The 15,690-nt window shown below is 32.3% G+C and overlaps 1 protein-coding gene across 1 annotated transcript; it reads left to right on the top strand.

Moving 5' to 3' along the window:
* Nucleotides 1–4,493: 4,493 nt before the first annotated feature.
* LOC141661486 (early nodulin-like protein 7) lies at nt 4,494–5,355 on the top strand. Its single transcript, XM_074468501.1, has 2 exons — nt 4,494–4,776; nt 4,861–5,355. The coding sequence occupies exons 1-2, from the start codon at nt 4,560–4,562 to the stop codon at nt 5,241–5,243; spliced, it is 600 nt and encodes a 199-aa protein (XP_074324602.1). The 5' UTR covers nt 4,494–4,559; the 3' UTR covers nt 5,244–5,355.
* The last annotated feature ends 10,335 nt before the right edge of the window (nt 5,356–15,690 follow it).

The following is a 15,690-nucleotide window of genomic DNA, read 5'->3' as shown; positions in this document are numbered from 1 at the left end:
AACAATATTAAATTATGAAGCACAGAACCCTAAAGGTGAAGACAGGATATATACAAAGAATCAAAAGATGCAAATGACTCTCTAAGTCCACAATCAAGTCATGGGAAGAAGTTCATTAATATGTTCAAACATCCATGAAGAATAAGACATCAAAGGACTTCCAGTATCAGTTACATGGTTTGATTTGAAGTATTAAATATCAGGGGTTCAGTGTTTGAAGTTAGAAATAACCATCCAAGATGTATCAGCTCAGTAGTACAAAATGAATTGAATTAAATCAGTTCATGTTATTTATTTGTGAAGCAGACCAGTACACCAAACATCAACATTCCAGAAAAGATTTAATTTAGTGACACAGAAGAAATAGTTCGTTGATTCAGCTATTGGAGACAGAGGGAAAATAACCTAAGGCAACCACATTACCTTGTGGTCGTAGGTTGAGATATGAAAATAATCTAAGTCAGATCTCTTCCTAGTGGTCGCAGGTTGTAATGTGAAGGAAATGTTCTAAGGCAAGACCTCAATTCCCTGTGGTCGCAGCTTAGTGGTCTCAAGTTATAAAGTGAAGAAAATGTTCTAAGGCAAAACCACAATACTCTGTGGTCGCAGGTTGTCATGTAAAGAAAATTTCTAAGGCAAGGATCATTACCGTGGTCGCAGGTTAGGGGTCGCAACTTAGAATGTAATTAAAAATGTTATAAGGCAAGGATCATTATACTGTGGTCGCAGGTTAGGGGTCGCAACTTAGAAGGTGATCAAAAATATTCTAAGGCAATACACCTTACCTTGTGGTCGCAAGTTACACAACTCAGAAATATTCTAAGTCATGATTCTTACCTAGTGGTCGCAAGTTAGGAACATCTCAACTTCCCCTCTGGTCGCCAGTTAGCACTTGGAGTGTTTATTAAAGATCAGTGCAACAAATTCAAAAGAAAATGTGTGGATACAAAGATGCCACATGTCCTAATCAATTTGAAGACTACAAAGCAGCAAATGAATGTAATTTTCATTTGATTATCTTTTTCAGCCAACAAAAAGTGTTTTTACGGGAGCTCCATTAAAGACTTCATTTATTAAACTTGTAAACACAAAGTTGTGCTGCTGAATTTATTGTAGCTAATAAATTCATTGATTAGATTGTAGCAACCTCAAGATTTATATAAATAAAATAATATATTCCCCGTATTGTTTTGTGTCTATTTTGATTTCGTACTTATAACGAAGAACTTATAACGAATCGAAAAAGATTGAAAGTATCGTATTCAACCCCCTCTACGATACTTTGGGACTAACAGTTCCCTACGATTAAAAAAAAAGAAAATCAAAAACCTGTATATTAAAATCAGTCAACCGAGAATAATGCACTGATGTACTGGATTTCATGTTTGTGTGAAAAATAACTGATGATTTGAAATTCAAATATGCTTCTACAATTAAATCGTGTAGCAATGATTCTTAATAATAAACCGGGTAGAAAACAGGTTGACTCATGTGTATATGTATGGATATCTACGTTAAATCGGTATAAAATAGTACAATTAGTAAAATGGATTGACCCAGTAAATTAAATGGACAGTACAATGTTAACACAAATTAGAGATACTAGCCTAAAATCAGTGCGATGTACGGACTTTTTATAATATTATATAATTTTTTTAATATAAAGTTAAGTTAGTTTAGATCAATAGTATAAGAATTATATTTAATATGATATTATGGGGGTCATTTGATAAATCTGAATAAAAAACCTAAATCGCTAAAATTTTCGAATAATTAAAATATCAGATTTCTGAATGAATAATATTGCTTGGTACATAAACTTAATAAAATTTCTGAACGAAATCTTATTTTTTCACTTATAATTAAATTTTGTTATTTAAGAAATTATTTAAATAGAGTAATAATTTTTTATAATTATAATATTTAAATTCATAATAAATAAATCAAATATTTTTTATTTTGGCTAAAAATTATTTTTTTGAAAAAACTAATATTTAAATATAAATATAGCGTAACACTTTATGACAAATTTTTTTAGCAAACTTGTAACATTATCCTTGAGAAACTAAACTGGTCAGTCTTATATTGATATAAATAATAAAGTAAAAACAGTATGGTGTAAAACGGAAGTTTTGACACGGGCCCAACTTCTTAATCACTAAGCAACTTTTTTGTTTCTTAGCGATTGAGAAGATAATAATTGTTAAGATATTTTACAAAATAATTCAAACACTCTTAATTGTTAAGAAATGCTAAGTAAACATTTGCAAACAAATGATCCAAAACTTCTTTTTATCTTCATTTTGTGTCATGAACTTCTTTTTATCTTTGAATTAATAGTTTACATTATTTTATTGTAACTTAAAATTTATTACACCGATCAAATTATTATAATTTTTTTAATTTCGGATCAATATGATAATCTTGTTTCAGCCCGGAAGTATTTTATTTTAGTTGGTTGAATTCCATTTTGATTTCAATTTTAATTTTAGTCTAAATCAACTATATAATTTGATTTTAGTCTGAATGAACATTATATTTATTTTATTTTAGGCTGATTCAATATTATATTTTTATTAGCAGGATCAATAGTATTTATTATTTTATTTTAGCTCGAAACACATTATATCAACCAAATTCAACTAACTATATTTAGTTTGGATGTTTAAAATAATAATAATTAAATTGGTTCTTATTGTAAATATCATTTTTTGAATTTAATTAAAAAAAATATTTAATTAGTAGAATAAGTTGAATTCAACATCAATTTGAATAATATAGATCTCGATATAAATTAAAATTTAAATTGATATTAGAGTTTAACTTAAATATCGATTAAAATAATATAGAGTTCAATATTTATTAAAATTTAAATTGGTTGAGAAAGTTAATCTGAGTATTAACTGAAATTTAAATTGGAAGATGATGTTGACTTTTATATCGATAGAATAATATATAATTTGGTAGGAATTTGAGTTGAATTTGTACATGAAATTGACTTCAATATCAATTGAAATTAGAATGACCGACCGATCAACTAACCAACCATACTTTTAATGTTTCATATATTTAAGAGGTTAACTTACAAATCGATTACAATAATATATATTTTGATATTAGTTAAAATTTAAATTGATAGAGGAAGTTGAACTCAGTATGAATTAAAATTTTAATTTTTAAAAAAATGTTGACTTAATATCGATAAAAGTAATATAGAGTTAGGATATGAATTTGAATTTGAATTTGAATTTGAATTTGGAAGTTTACTTCGATATCAATTGAAATTAGAATGACCCTCCGACCAAACTTTTAATGTTTTGTATATCATAATATAGTATAAATTATATTTTAACTCGATATCATTATATCAACTAACGAATTATCTTTAAATTTTAATTTTATTTTAGCCAAATTTAATAGTATAATATTTTTTAAATCGTGCCAATAATATTTATTAATCTGTTTTAGACACACGTAACAATCCAACTAACTATATCATGGGTTTTATTTATATTTTAACCATAATTAGTATTATAATTTGGATTAAGACGGGTCGAACAATGTTTATTATATTTTTATTTCGAGGACATTTACCTACCAACGAATTATTTTTTGATTTTAATTTTGTGTTGCACTGTTTCAATAGCCCGTATGATCCACATGTTATTTTTAATATTTATTTTTCTGGATATTTTTTATGTCTACCATATATTTCAAATATATTAATTTCAAGTTAAATTATTTTGTTAAAAGTAGAAATTAAGTTAAAATTAAATAACCTGTATTTAAATAAGATATTGTACGCGATTTAATTATATCTAAGCAAGCAACCTATGTTAATAATTTTTAGTGATTACACTTAATTTTATAGGTAAGTGGATATAAATTTGTCGATTTAAACAATAATGAGAAGTGTGATAGAATTAGAGTTGTACTTAAATTTGGTGAGGATTAGTAATTTTATACCCACAATGTATCATATATTTTTACATTAACCAATTTAATGGGATATGTAAAAGTGGATTTCAATATTAATATTATATTAATAAATATGGGTATCTAGAATTTCAATAAATACCGACCGACCAATTACCAAATTTTTAATATTTTATCTATTATAATATTGTATAGATATTGATTGGACACGCTAAAAGTTTATAACCTAAAATTTTGTTTTTAAAATTTTAATTTCATATTATATTATTTATACAATATTAATTAGAAATTTTACATTTTTCATCCGTGTGCATACCCCGGGCTAACACTAGCTAAACTAGTAAAATTAGTAATATAATCTGCACAATTGGAGATCATGTGAAATTTATGAAGTTGAAAAAATTATAACTGATAGTAAATTTTTACCATTAGCGGGACCCCACTTAACCAGATAGATAGGCACAGAACAGAACTGGCAGCAAAATAACTAGCCACGTCCCCACGTTCTCAGCAGCATGAATTGTAGTATATATATCAAAAAAGAAGTTGGTTGTGAAATTTGTGGGAACTACATAGTGAAACTAACAAATCATCTTAACTCTTGTAACTTTTACACGGGTACAATGGCTTCTGTTCATGGTTCACATGCTGGTTTCAACTTTTGTTGCTTCATTGTACTAATTCTTGTCATAGTAATCGGCACAATCGTTTCTCCTGTCAGCGCGGTGGAGGAATTCAAAGTCGGTGATGTAGATGGTTGGCGACAACCCGATATAAACCACACTGAAGTTTACACTCTGTGGGCTGCAACAAAGCGCTTTCATGTCGGAGATTTACTTCGTGAGTTTGCTTGTACCATGGTTAACTATGTTTCCATTTCATTTCATTGTTTTTTCGAGTACTTCACTTTTTTTGTTAAACCAGGTTTTGAGTACAGAAATGATTCGGTGCTGGTGGTGGATAAATGGGCGTATTATCATTGCAATGTAACTAGTCCATCTTCTGTGTTCACCGATGGTAACACAACTATAAGTCTTGATAATGTTGGACCTCTGTACTTCATAAGTGGTGATACTGAGCATTGTCAGAACGGGCAGCGTTTAGCGGTTCAAGTGATGCCTCTGCCCCCACAATCTCCCCCTCCATCATCTCCTCCTCAGTATCCGGAGCCTGAATCAGAGGATTCTCCAACACCGTCTCCGGTTTCAACTTTAAACGCAGCCACACATGCACTTTCTGTTTCCAAGATGTTGCCATCTTCGGCCCTCGTTACAACTTTCATAGCTTTGTTATGGCACTCTGGTTAGACTTAGGAAAATCACTTCTCATGTTTTTCATTTGTTACATGTTCTGTCTTGGTTGAACCTGTGGTTAGTCTTATTTCTTACCTTCGAAAATTAACATCTTCATTACTAGTCATTTGCGTGATTTGATCTGGGGGAACATATTTCATATCTACGTTGGAAGGGGTACCACGAATATTATTGCAAATGTTATTGGTGATTACTACGTAGAAGTAGAACCTATGTGCAGTTGTACTTCACAGGGCTGCATCAGCTTGTACGTACTTAATATGTTGAGAACTAAGAAAAGAAGAGGTATTTTAAAATTCTGGAAAAGAAGAATCATGAAATACATCAAATGTGGTAGGCAACTCACATTAGAACCAATCTTTTTTGGGTGGTCCAACACAATAAAAAACAAACTTATTTCAAAAAAGCAGCAACGGAGAATTTATAAGCAACACAGTTGCACGAACAAATTTTGGATAAGATGAATAAGTTTCGCGCACAATTATATCCTTGATTGCCTCTTCCTTACCTTGGTAGTTATGAATGGTTAAGCAGAAGCATAACTGGACAGAAATATATTTAAACTGTTAAATTGCAATCTGTTTTTGAGTGTTGTTGTTCCGGTGAAGGATGCATGCATGTAGCTGTAAGCCTGTAACTACTCTTTTGGTTTGTGCAAGATCTGGTATGCTGCAGTCTCTTGTTAATGAGCTTGTCGAGTTTTCATTTTTCAAAGCATTGAAAGTTTAATCCTTAGTAGGTTTTCTACCAACTAATTAAATCCATACTTCAGAAATGATAAGAAGAAGTTTGATTACAGAAATGTCTATACATACTTGAGTGTCTAATAAAAAGTCCCCTACAGGAGATTGGCTAATTTCACTATAAGGCCCTGGGTACATATGATAATTATAGGATCAACAGAGTTCAAGATTTTGCAGAACAATTTTAATTTTATGAGCTAAAAACTGAACTAGAGACTCCTTGTGTTAACGCGTTGGAGAATTCAATCAGCTTGTGATTAGATAATTTTTGTAAAACCATTGTTCTACAAATACTTTTACGGATATTTTAATAATAAGTAAACTATGATATAACTTTTGTGTTGCGTTTGGTTGGTCGAGGCGGAAATAGATAGAGTACTTAAGCTAGTTCTTCATTGTGGCATGAAGATAAAATTATGCAGTCATTTCTTTCGTTATACAAGTATCAATTTCCATATTCCATCATATCACGGGAGGAATATTCAATATATGAGGGTAAGATTTTGAAACCTCTGCTTATGCGCCAAATTATGTTCCCTGTGACCGGCCTTATGGTCTCTTTCCAAGTAAAAACAGGTGAATGCTTGGTCTTTGTCTACAAGCATGTTGCCTCGATCACTTTGTCATCACTAACATGAATTGGTATATTTTTTTTGTTAAACATATCATGAATTATATAAGAGAAAAAGCTACCAGAAGAGTATATATAATTTGACTAGATAACAACCTTGTATACTACTTCCTCCGTCTCTCCCATTAGGTTAAAAAAAATGATAAAATAGTGAAAAAAAGTTAAAAAAAAGTGAGTAAAGTAGTGGGATCGAGTAATATTATATGTATAAAGTGGGTATAGCGGAGAAAATGGTGGATATAGTTACTTTTTATATTATAAAAAATTTACTATTTTTAGAAATTTTTGAAATATAAATAATTGGAAGGAATATCCTAAAAAGGAAAGTGTTACATAACCATCAAAGAATAAGAAGTGTTTCATTTTCCTCGATATTAAAAGTAGATTTATATAGAATAAATACATCTTTAGGAACAGATTACTTTTAACACTCCCTCCTAATATGTTGTTCCCGAACTCCCAACAGATTACGCAGCTTGTGAAACTTTTCTTTTGGCAGTGCCTTTGTGAATATATCAGCAACTTGCTCCTCAGACTTGCAGTAGACTAATTTTATCTCATTTTCCTCGATCTTCTCACGATTGAAGTGATGTTTCACAACAATGTGCCTTGTCCGACTATTTTAGATAGGATTCTTTGTCATATATATGTTATTCACAAACAATCTAACAACTAGAATTAAAGAAGGGGGGTTGAATGTAATTCTTGGTTTCTTTTCGATTTTAAGAACTTCACACAAATATAAATATATCAGTGTTTGGATATGCAAAAGTGCGGAATGAAAATATAGATGTATTCAAATACAAAGTAATTAAATACAAGGATTAAAAACTTTCTGTTGGATTGAACTTACCCACCATATATATATATATATATATATATATTGATGAGAACTCTGTGATGCAAAAATGCACACAACTGCTTACAAGTATGATACACTCAGAACAGAGAAATTCTTAACAGGTACAAATTTTTCTATTTCTCAGTTCTTGCTTGCATTTTATTCAACTCGCTACTCTTAGTTTATATATCACCAAGTTACATGATAAAAAGACAAACTAATAAGACAAAAGTGTCTTAGTCTAATTACATGTTGTTCCATTTCTCCATCCAGCATCTTTGTATTTCTTCAAGTTAGTATGAAAGTGAAAATACTTCTTTGTTCTCTAAAACCTGTTAATAGGCTGCCACATTTCATTTGCATACAATCAACCCATGTGACTGTCAAGTCACTATCAACTGCTTTTTTAATTTGATCATCCGTTGAAACTCTGTTGGATCATCCGTTGAGACTTTGTTGGATCATCTGTTGAGAGTCTGGTTGATCATCCGTTGAAACCTTGTGGAACATCCGTTGAGAGTATCTTCATAGCAGTTAACTCTATTTCACTTATGCAAGATTACAAGGCATCTAATATTTATAATTAGCCAACTTATTTTGCATATCAATCTAGCAGTCAACATGACTTAAAATATTCTACAACTTCTAGTTCTCTAAGTCATAACAATATGCAGGAATGTGCTACCAAAACTTATTTAAACATAAGTTACTCTTTCAACGGATGACAGAGTACATTATTCGTTGAAAGCTATAATTACACTTAATCAAGTCTACTAAGGTGTTTTTGTAGCATATCATCAAATCTACAACATATTCCTAACAATTTCCCCCAATTTATGTCTACTAGAACTGTAGGCATAAATTTAGAGGGACTTGATGATAACAAAATACCTTTTTACATAGAGATTATTCAACAGTAGATAAAACTGATAAGTGCTACAATTTATTAAAAATTGTACAAAAGAAAATTCATAGAAATCTCACAAGCCATTTTTCAAGGTGCTCCTCTAGTTTGAGCAAATTAATATTTTCTCCTTGAATGTCTAGTCTTCTTTCCTAGCCTTTCATTGTTCTCTTGAATCTGGTGTTGGAGTTGTCTGTAGAACTCAGATTCATTTTCATTTGATTGATCCAGCATCTCCTGCATTTCCTTGAGAGTTTCATTGCTTGATATCTTTAGTTGATCATCTAATATGAAGAATCTTCTTATGTTCTTTTCATTCTTGAACTCCATTAGCCAATATGGACTCAAGTGCACTATATCCCTAGTGTAAGGAATAGTTAAGACTCTTGGGAGTGCATTTGGGTCTCTCCAGCTTTGTCTTATTCTTTCAATCTGGTTGAGTATCTGCTTCTTGGCATCAATATTAAAGCCAAAGTTTTTCTTGATTGAGGAGAAATTTTCACTAAGACAGAGAAGCCTTCATTGAGAATCCTATGAAGAGGCCAAGTAAACTCATTTCCAGCCTTGTATCTGAATACAAGTCTTTCTAGAAGTCTGTTGTGGGCATCAATAGCTATCACTTCATCCAACTCATCCAGATAGAAATTTATGTCTGAGAACTCCTTAATGTCACAAATGAATAGTTGATCTCCTTTGTTGATTGTAGGTTTGGGCTTGGGTAGAGTTTTGGATTTGGATGGAATAGATTTGACTGGCTTGTTTGGCATGTTCGTTCTTCTTTTAGTGGAGGTTGGAATTGGGAGATTAAGATCAGGAATGGGTAGGCTTTCCAAGTCTATTGGTTCATCCTTTGAAATAATTGGTTCACCATAAAAATTCACTTCAGGATTGACCTTGCATTCAGCTTACTTCATTGTGGGTAAAGTTGATTGATTTGTAGTAGTATACTGGGTAAGCTCAGGTTCATCTTCTATCTCTTCTTTTTCTTCAAATTCCAGCTTCCTTTTAGCTCTTTGCTTTCTATACCCCTTTCCTGGTTTGTGCTTTGGTTATTCACTCTTCTCAGTTTTAGTTATTGTGGCAGGCTTCTGAATTTCTGATTTGATAGCAACTTTTTCAGCTTGATTCTTAACTTCTAAGGCAGCCTGCCTTTTTTGATGCTTGAGGCTCAGTTTCTCTTCTTTCTTAGCTTCTACAAATTGTGGATGTTCAGCCATCACACAAATTTTCTTTTCATGTCTGTAGACTTTTCCTATCATTTTCTTTAAAACTGAGTCTTTGGGATCCTTGATGTTTGTAATAAAGTGACCAAGCAATTTCTTTTCATCAGAATGTGGAGTTGCATAGACTAGGTCCAAATAATTCTTGGTAGAATGTTTTGATGAATGATTCTTCGGCTTCAAGATCACATTGGCCTTTGTCTGTCATCTAGAAGAGGTTTGACCTCTCTCTATATTCCTCTCTCCATATTCCTCAAGCTCATTTCACTGATAGGGATTTGTCTCAATTATGTGAAGTGTTTCACATATTTATCTTGCTTTGCAATTGGACCAAAAACCTTTTCAATCTTCTTCATTTGTTCATTCAGCCTAAGCTCAGCTGCTGCAATATGGATCAAGTCAATGTTATCTAGAACTGGTGGCTTAGAGAAAGTAAGTGCTGGAACAATCACTTTGCTGACTTCAATGTGCACATTATTCTCCCCCTCACTAGCTTGGACAATAGCATCTTTCTCCCCCTTTTTGTTATCATCAAATAAGGCAGGGGTTAAGTTTGAGCAGCCACCAATTTCTAAAGAATGAGTGTCAGATGAACTTGGTTGATCTGGATCTTGGTAATTGAATTTTCCAGTGCTGTCAGCCTAGAGTCCAAAGAATCAATTTTGTTACTTAAGTCATAATCCTTCCTGATTTTCTGGTGAATGTCTCTCATTGTAGCTTCAGGAAGTTTAGACTTCATTCTTTCATTGATGTCTATTAGGTCCCTTAAGAGGGCTATTTTAAGCTAGAAGGGGGGTTGAATAGCTTAATTACCAATTTAAAAATTGTTGTGGCGTTTTAAAAATATTTTATCCCTTTTTAAAACTTTACCGAGTGGTTATGCAGTTTATATGTGCGGAAAATAAAGTGCCAGGAAAGAAAATACCATACGGTAATTTTATCCTGGTTCGCGATGGCGCAACCTCTAATAGATTCGCTCACCCCTACTCCAGTCCCTGAGCTCCTCTCCCGGACTCGGGATTTTCCCTTATAATAAACTCGCTCCTTTAGTAGGCGGAGAAGCCTTTACACCCTTTACAAGTATTTGTCTTGGTGCGTAATACAAGGGTCACCACCTCAAAATAAATGTAATACCTACACAACTTATCTTAGACAATAACTCCCCGCTATTTCTTCAAAGTTGTTGTAGAGCCTTTGTGTGGACTTGGCTTCCTTAGCTTTTGCCGGTCTTGGATCTTAGTGATCCGGTCTTGGGTCTTTCCTCTTTTTCACGGTGCGAAGACTACTAACTCTCCATTAGTACGTCTAGGACTTGGGTCTTAGAACGAGAATCACCTCACGTCACTTCACCTCACTACAAAACTAATAAGACAATTCACGAAACAAAACAAGTAGGAAAAGATTTTTTTTTAACTAGTATGTTACTGTACTAGCCCACAAGTAGTATAATATTCAAATAAGAATATTAAAACTAATTAGTTATACTTGACTTAGAATAATACAAGTTGGTCAAGTATTTTTATGATTACTCCTTTATAGATTAAATAGATAGGTGGAGTAATATAAGAAGTCATTTTATATTAAGCACTTATGGCTTATGACTTCTTTAGTATTCTTCTTCTTTCGATTATATATTTATAGATCGAAGAATACTTTAATTACAACCTCGGAGTTGTAATTTTACCTTTAAGTATATCAACTTAAGGTTTTAAGGTATACTTGTATGTTGACGATTATAAGGTCAAAGTATACTCTCTTAACTTCAAGCACGTTTATAAGATTTATGAGTCTTAGCCAAGATCCAATTAAATAAGTGCATGTAATTGGCTTAAGATTGTGCTTTCGAAGTTTGGACGAATAAGTATGAGTATTTTATAGATATCGTAGTATAACCCCACGGAACACTGAAAGATGTTAGAAGGGGCTTATACAATATGACTCGTAATTGTTTATATACATGATATGTGTTAGCCAAGATCCAATTAAATAGCGTAAATTAATTGGCTAACTCATGAATTTGATTCGTCCTTAATTTTAACGGATGATTACGAAGTAGTTTATATGGAACAAGCTATAATCCCCCGGAACACTAAAGATGTTAGAAGGGATTACACTTTTACTTCGTAATATTTTATATGTACGTTATTAGTTAGATAAGATTCAATTAAAGAGCGTTAAGTAATTGTCTAACTCGTACGATCCGTTTTAAGATTTGACAAATTACGAAGTGTTTATATGAGACAAGTAATAATCCCCCGGAACACTAAAGATGATAGAAGGGATTACACTTTTACTTCGTAATTATTTTATGAGCACGAATGAATGTTAGCCAAGATCCAATTAAAGTGCAAGAAATAATTGGCTAACTCGTACTTGTGTCAAATATAATCTCCCCCTTGGAGATAAAGTACTTTTCTTTTTAGATCTTCTCCTTGGAATGATTTTTTACGAAGATCAAGTACTTATTCGAATTCCGAGTTCGAATCTAAGTTCTCCCCGAGAACTTCCTTTATAAGAGAGCTTGTATTAGAGCTTAAGATGAATTAGAGAAGTTAAGTACAAAGCTTAAATACAAAGAACTCAAATAAGAAGCTAAAACTAACCACTTTTGGAAGAAGGTCGAAAAAGTTCGCCGGAAAAATTCGCCGGAGGTTCGGCCAGATTTTGGCACTTTGGTCGAACTTGGGCAGCCCTTCGGGAAGCCTGGAAGTGGTAGGGGATGAGCTCACTTGGTGGGATAAAGCTTGGTTGGGTGAAGCTGTAATATCCGGGATATAACGTGTAATTATTTTTACTATTAAATAATTAATATGTGTGTTCAGTATCTATTCTGTGAGTTAATTGTTAAGTGATATATGTACTTGAATATTCAAAAATAATATTAATTGAGTATTTTAATTTTCATATGTCCAAAATAAAATATAGATAATTGTCATATCTTCCTAATTATTTTTATGTTGATTTATAGATTTATAAGAATCATATGAAATTTTTAAAATCTTTTTCCGGGTAATTAAAATTTATTTTATAAAAACGGGAACCAACCGACGTCAACCGTTGTTACGCTTTTGGAACCCGAAACTCTTCCGAGAACTCCTTCCTAACCTAATTGTAATATTCCGAGCATTTTCCATGTTTCGACTTTTTCGATCCGGCGTACGGTTTGTCCTGCGCGGGTCCCGGCACAACATTTTCGATACAATATTCGTTTCGGTAAATTAATAAAACCCGTATTTTCGATAAACGGGAGCTTTTTTATTAAACTATCCCAATTATCACTTCGTAGTACGTGTAACTGGGTGCTGAGACCAAGACCGCAGTACAAGCTATACTGATTTGGATAATTATCCCGAAAACCGATACCGTTTGGATCAGTTTTTATAAATAAACGTATCATTTTATATCCGGAATGATCCAACGGGATACTAATTTTCCGTAATTATAAATAGCCTTTTACCGTATTTTATTTCGTATAAAAATCATTTGCAGACAGATAATTATATAATTTTACAGAGAAAAATCTTATATCCATAAACTGTTCTAAGAATCAAACAGCAAAACGAAGGCGTTACCGATCTCTGTTTTCAAAGCTTGAGTAACCAAAACGAAGGATTTGAGGTGTTCTATCAGATTCTGAGCTTTGTTTCACTGCGATATCAAATGTTTAATTTCTAAAAATTTATTTATTTTCGAATTTATTTTATTAAAAATATGATTTTTTGTTCGGATGATTGTTTGTATGATTTGATGATTGCATGTTGTAGAGCTTGTTTTCCTGATGATTTTCATATGTCATACGTCTGATTTGGAGTTCAATAACATGTTCAAATTTGAGTTTGATTTTCGAATTTTAAAATTAGGGTTTATAACCCGTATGAATGTTCTTAATTGAAATTTGGGGGTTTCTTATTCTGTGATAGATTGATGTTGTGTTATAGTGGGTTGTGTTCTTTGTGAAATTAGCAATCCAGTCGTATAAGTTCATGAACCAACGAGGTCTGTAGAGAAGAGAGTTGTGTTTTGAATATTTTCGATGTTCGCCGGAAACCGGCGATGTTCTTGGCCAATTTCCGGCCAAAACATGAATGATTATAATGATTTGATTGCATGAATATGTTCCTGGTGAGGTGTAGTTGTGATCTGGACAGTTTGGTGGCCTGAGGTGGCCGGAATCGTGTTCTCCGGCCACACTCCGGCGAAGTCGACGGTGGCGTTGGTAAAATTGCAAACAGGCCCCTGTAGTTTTAAAAACGATGCAGTTAGGTCCCTGACGTTTCCAGACTTTGCAAAAATAGGATTCCTGTTTTAAAAATGTTTAAAAATCATATTTCCTATTTATTTTTATTATAAAAATTCGTTTTTAATTTCTGAAAATTCTAAAAATTATTATTTTAATTCCGAAAATTATTTTTAATTCACAAATAAATCTGAATTAATTAGTTAATTAATTTCAGTTAATTTTTAATTGATTAATTAGTCAATTAATTCGAAAATTAATTGATTAATTGATTTAATTAATTATTAATTGATTTTTAATTAATTATTTAATTAGATTTAATTATTAAAAATGATTTAAAAATTCTAAAAAATAGTTTCGAGCTTTAAAATATTATTCTAAATTATTTTCAAGGCTCGATAATTATTCTAAAATTGTTTCGGAGCCAGAATTGGGCAACCGAACCCTGTTTATTAACCCGAAATTGATCCAACGACCCGTTTTAATTCCGAAAAATGTTTTAAAAATTATTTTAAATACCCGAAAGCACATTTATGACCCGAGACTTCTTTATAAATGATATGTCATTGATTACGTGATGTATTATGTGTTATACGTGACCTGTTGTTTGACTATCGGTCTATATATTCGGTGTTTACTTCGTTATTGCATAGATTTCAATCCGTTAATCGGATTTGGGTAAAACGAAGGGTAGATAGAAGTATGTGCTGAATAGAACTCTATGAGTTGATGATTGATAGATGCTTATGATATGTGAGCAGAAAAGGCAAGACGTAGGAAAGGAAAACAGATAGTTAAAGAGTAAGACGGTTGTGATTGGAAGTCAGTGCAGAGTAGTAAGCTAATACCAGGCAAGTGTTCTGAACTTTCTCGAGATATTGTAATTCTTGATAGTCTTGTTGACATTGCAAGTGCTTTGAAGCACGGAAACCTAAACCCTGATTTCAGTTATTGTTCTTGAGCTATGAACCATATTCTTTCTAAGCCATTGATTATTAACTCGAACCTCAAGTATACGATACTATTCCATAAATACATGCAAACAAAATCCCAAACACTGAACTGAATTACTTGTACATTCAACCATTGTATCCTATGCTTTGAGAGCCCAAATCTTTGAAATCCTGAAATATTGATTCTTTTGTTATCCAATTCTTTCATTACCCAGCGTTCAAGCTTTTAAACTACTTTATTGATCCTGACAAAGATTGAAAACCTTTCATTGTTAAACACTCATTGTTGTTAATGATTTTGGTTATTGTTTATTATTGCATATTCTGTTATTATGTTAGAATTGGAGTGTTTTTATAAAATTGTGGACCAGATTCGTGGTCAGACCATATAATGGTCAAGTTAGGCCAATGTGTGCCTTGGATCCAGTAGTTAGAGCAATGCTGTGTGCCTTGCTTGGGGTTAGTGCGTGACTGATCAGCAGCCTAACCTTGGTTTTTGAATTAAAAGTATAATATCCAATTCTAAATCATAATCCAATGTTCACTTGATATCATAATCATAGTCACCTGATGATCATTATTCTCAGTTTTGTCATTGTGACTTGCTGAGCTAGTTAGCTCATTTGTGCGATGTTGTTTATATTCTTTCCAGTTAAAAAGGAACCAGTTGGTAGCGAGGATCCCCAGTCCAGCGCGAGAGCTAGGGGTTCAGGTTGAGGAAGCTGAGCTAGTAGGCTTCTTTTGGGATAATTTAAGTTTGTAAAAGTTTGTAATAATGTTTGATACTCAGTGTGAGTTTGAAATAGTTGGGATTTGAACGGTTTGTAATATATTAGTGTGTTTGGCTTGTGTGCATACTTTAACCTGTTGCGGTCCGTGGTGGTTGATAAGTAGGGTCACTGCATATATTAT

Source organism: Apium graveolens, chromosome 5 (assembly GCF_009905375.1).
Source record: "Apium graveolens cultivar Ventura chromosome 5, ASM990537v1, whole genome shotgun sequence".
NCBI classification, from domain to species: Eukaryota; Viridiplantae; Streptophyta; class Magnoliopsida; order Apiales; family Apiaceae; genus Apium; species Apium graveolens.
This window is presented reverse-complemented; position numbering and strand designations above follow the sequence as displayed.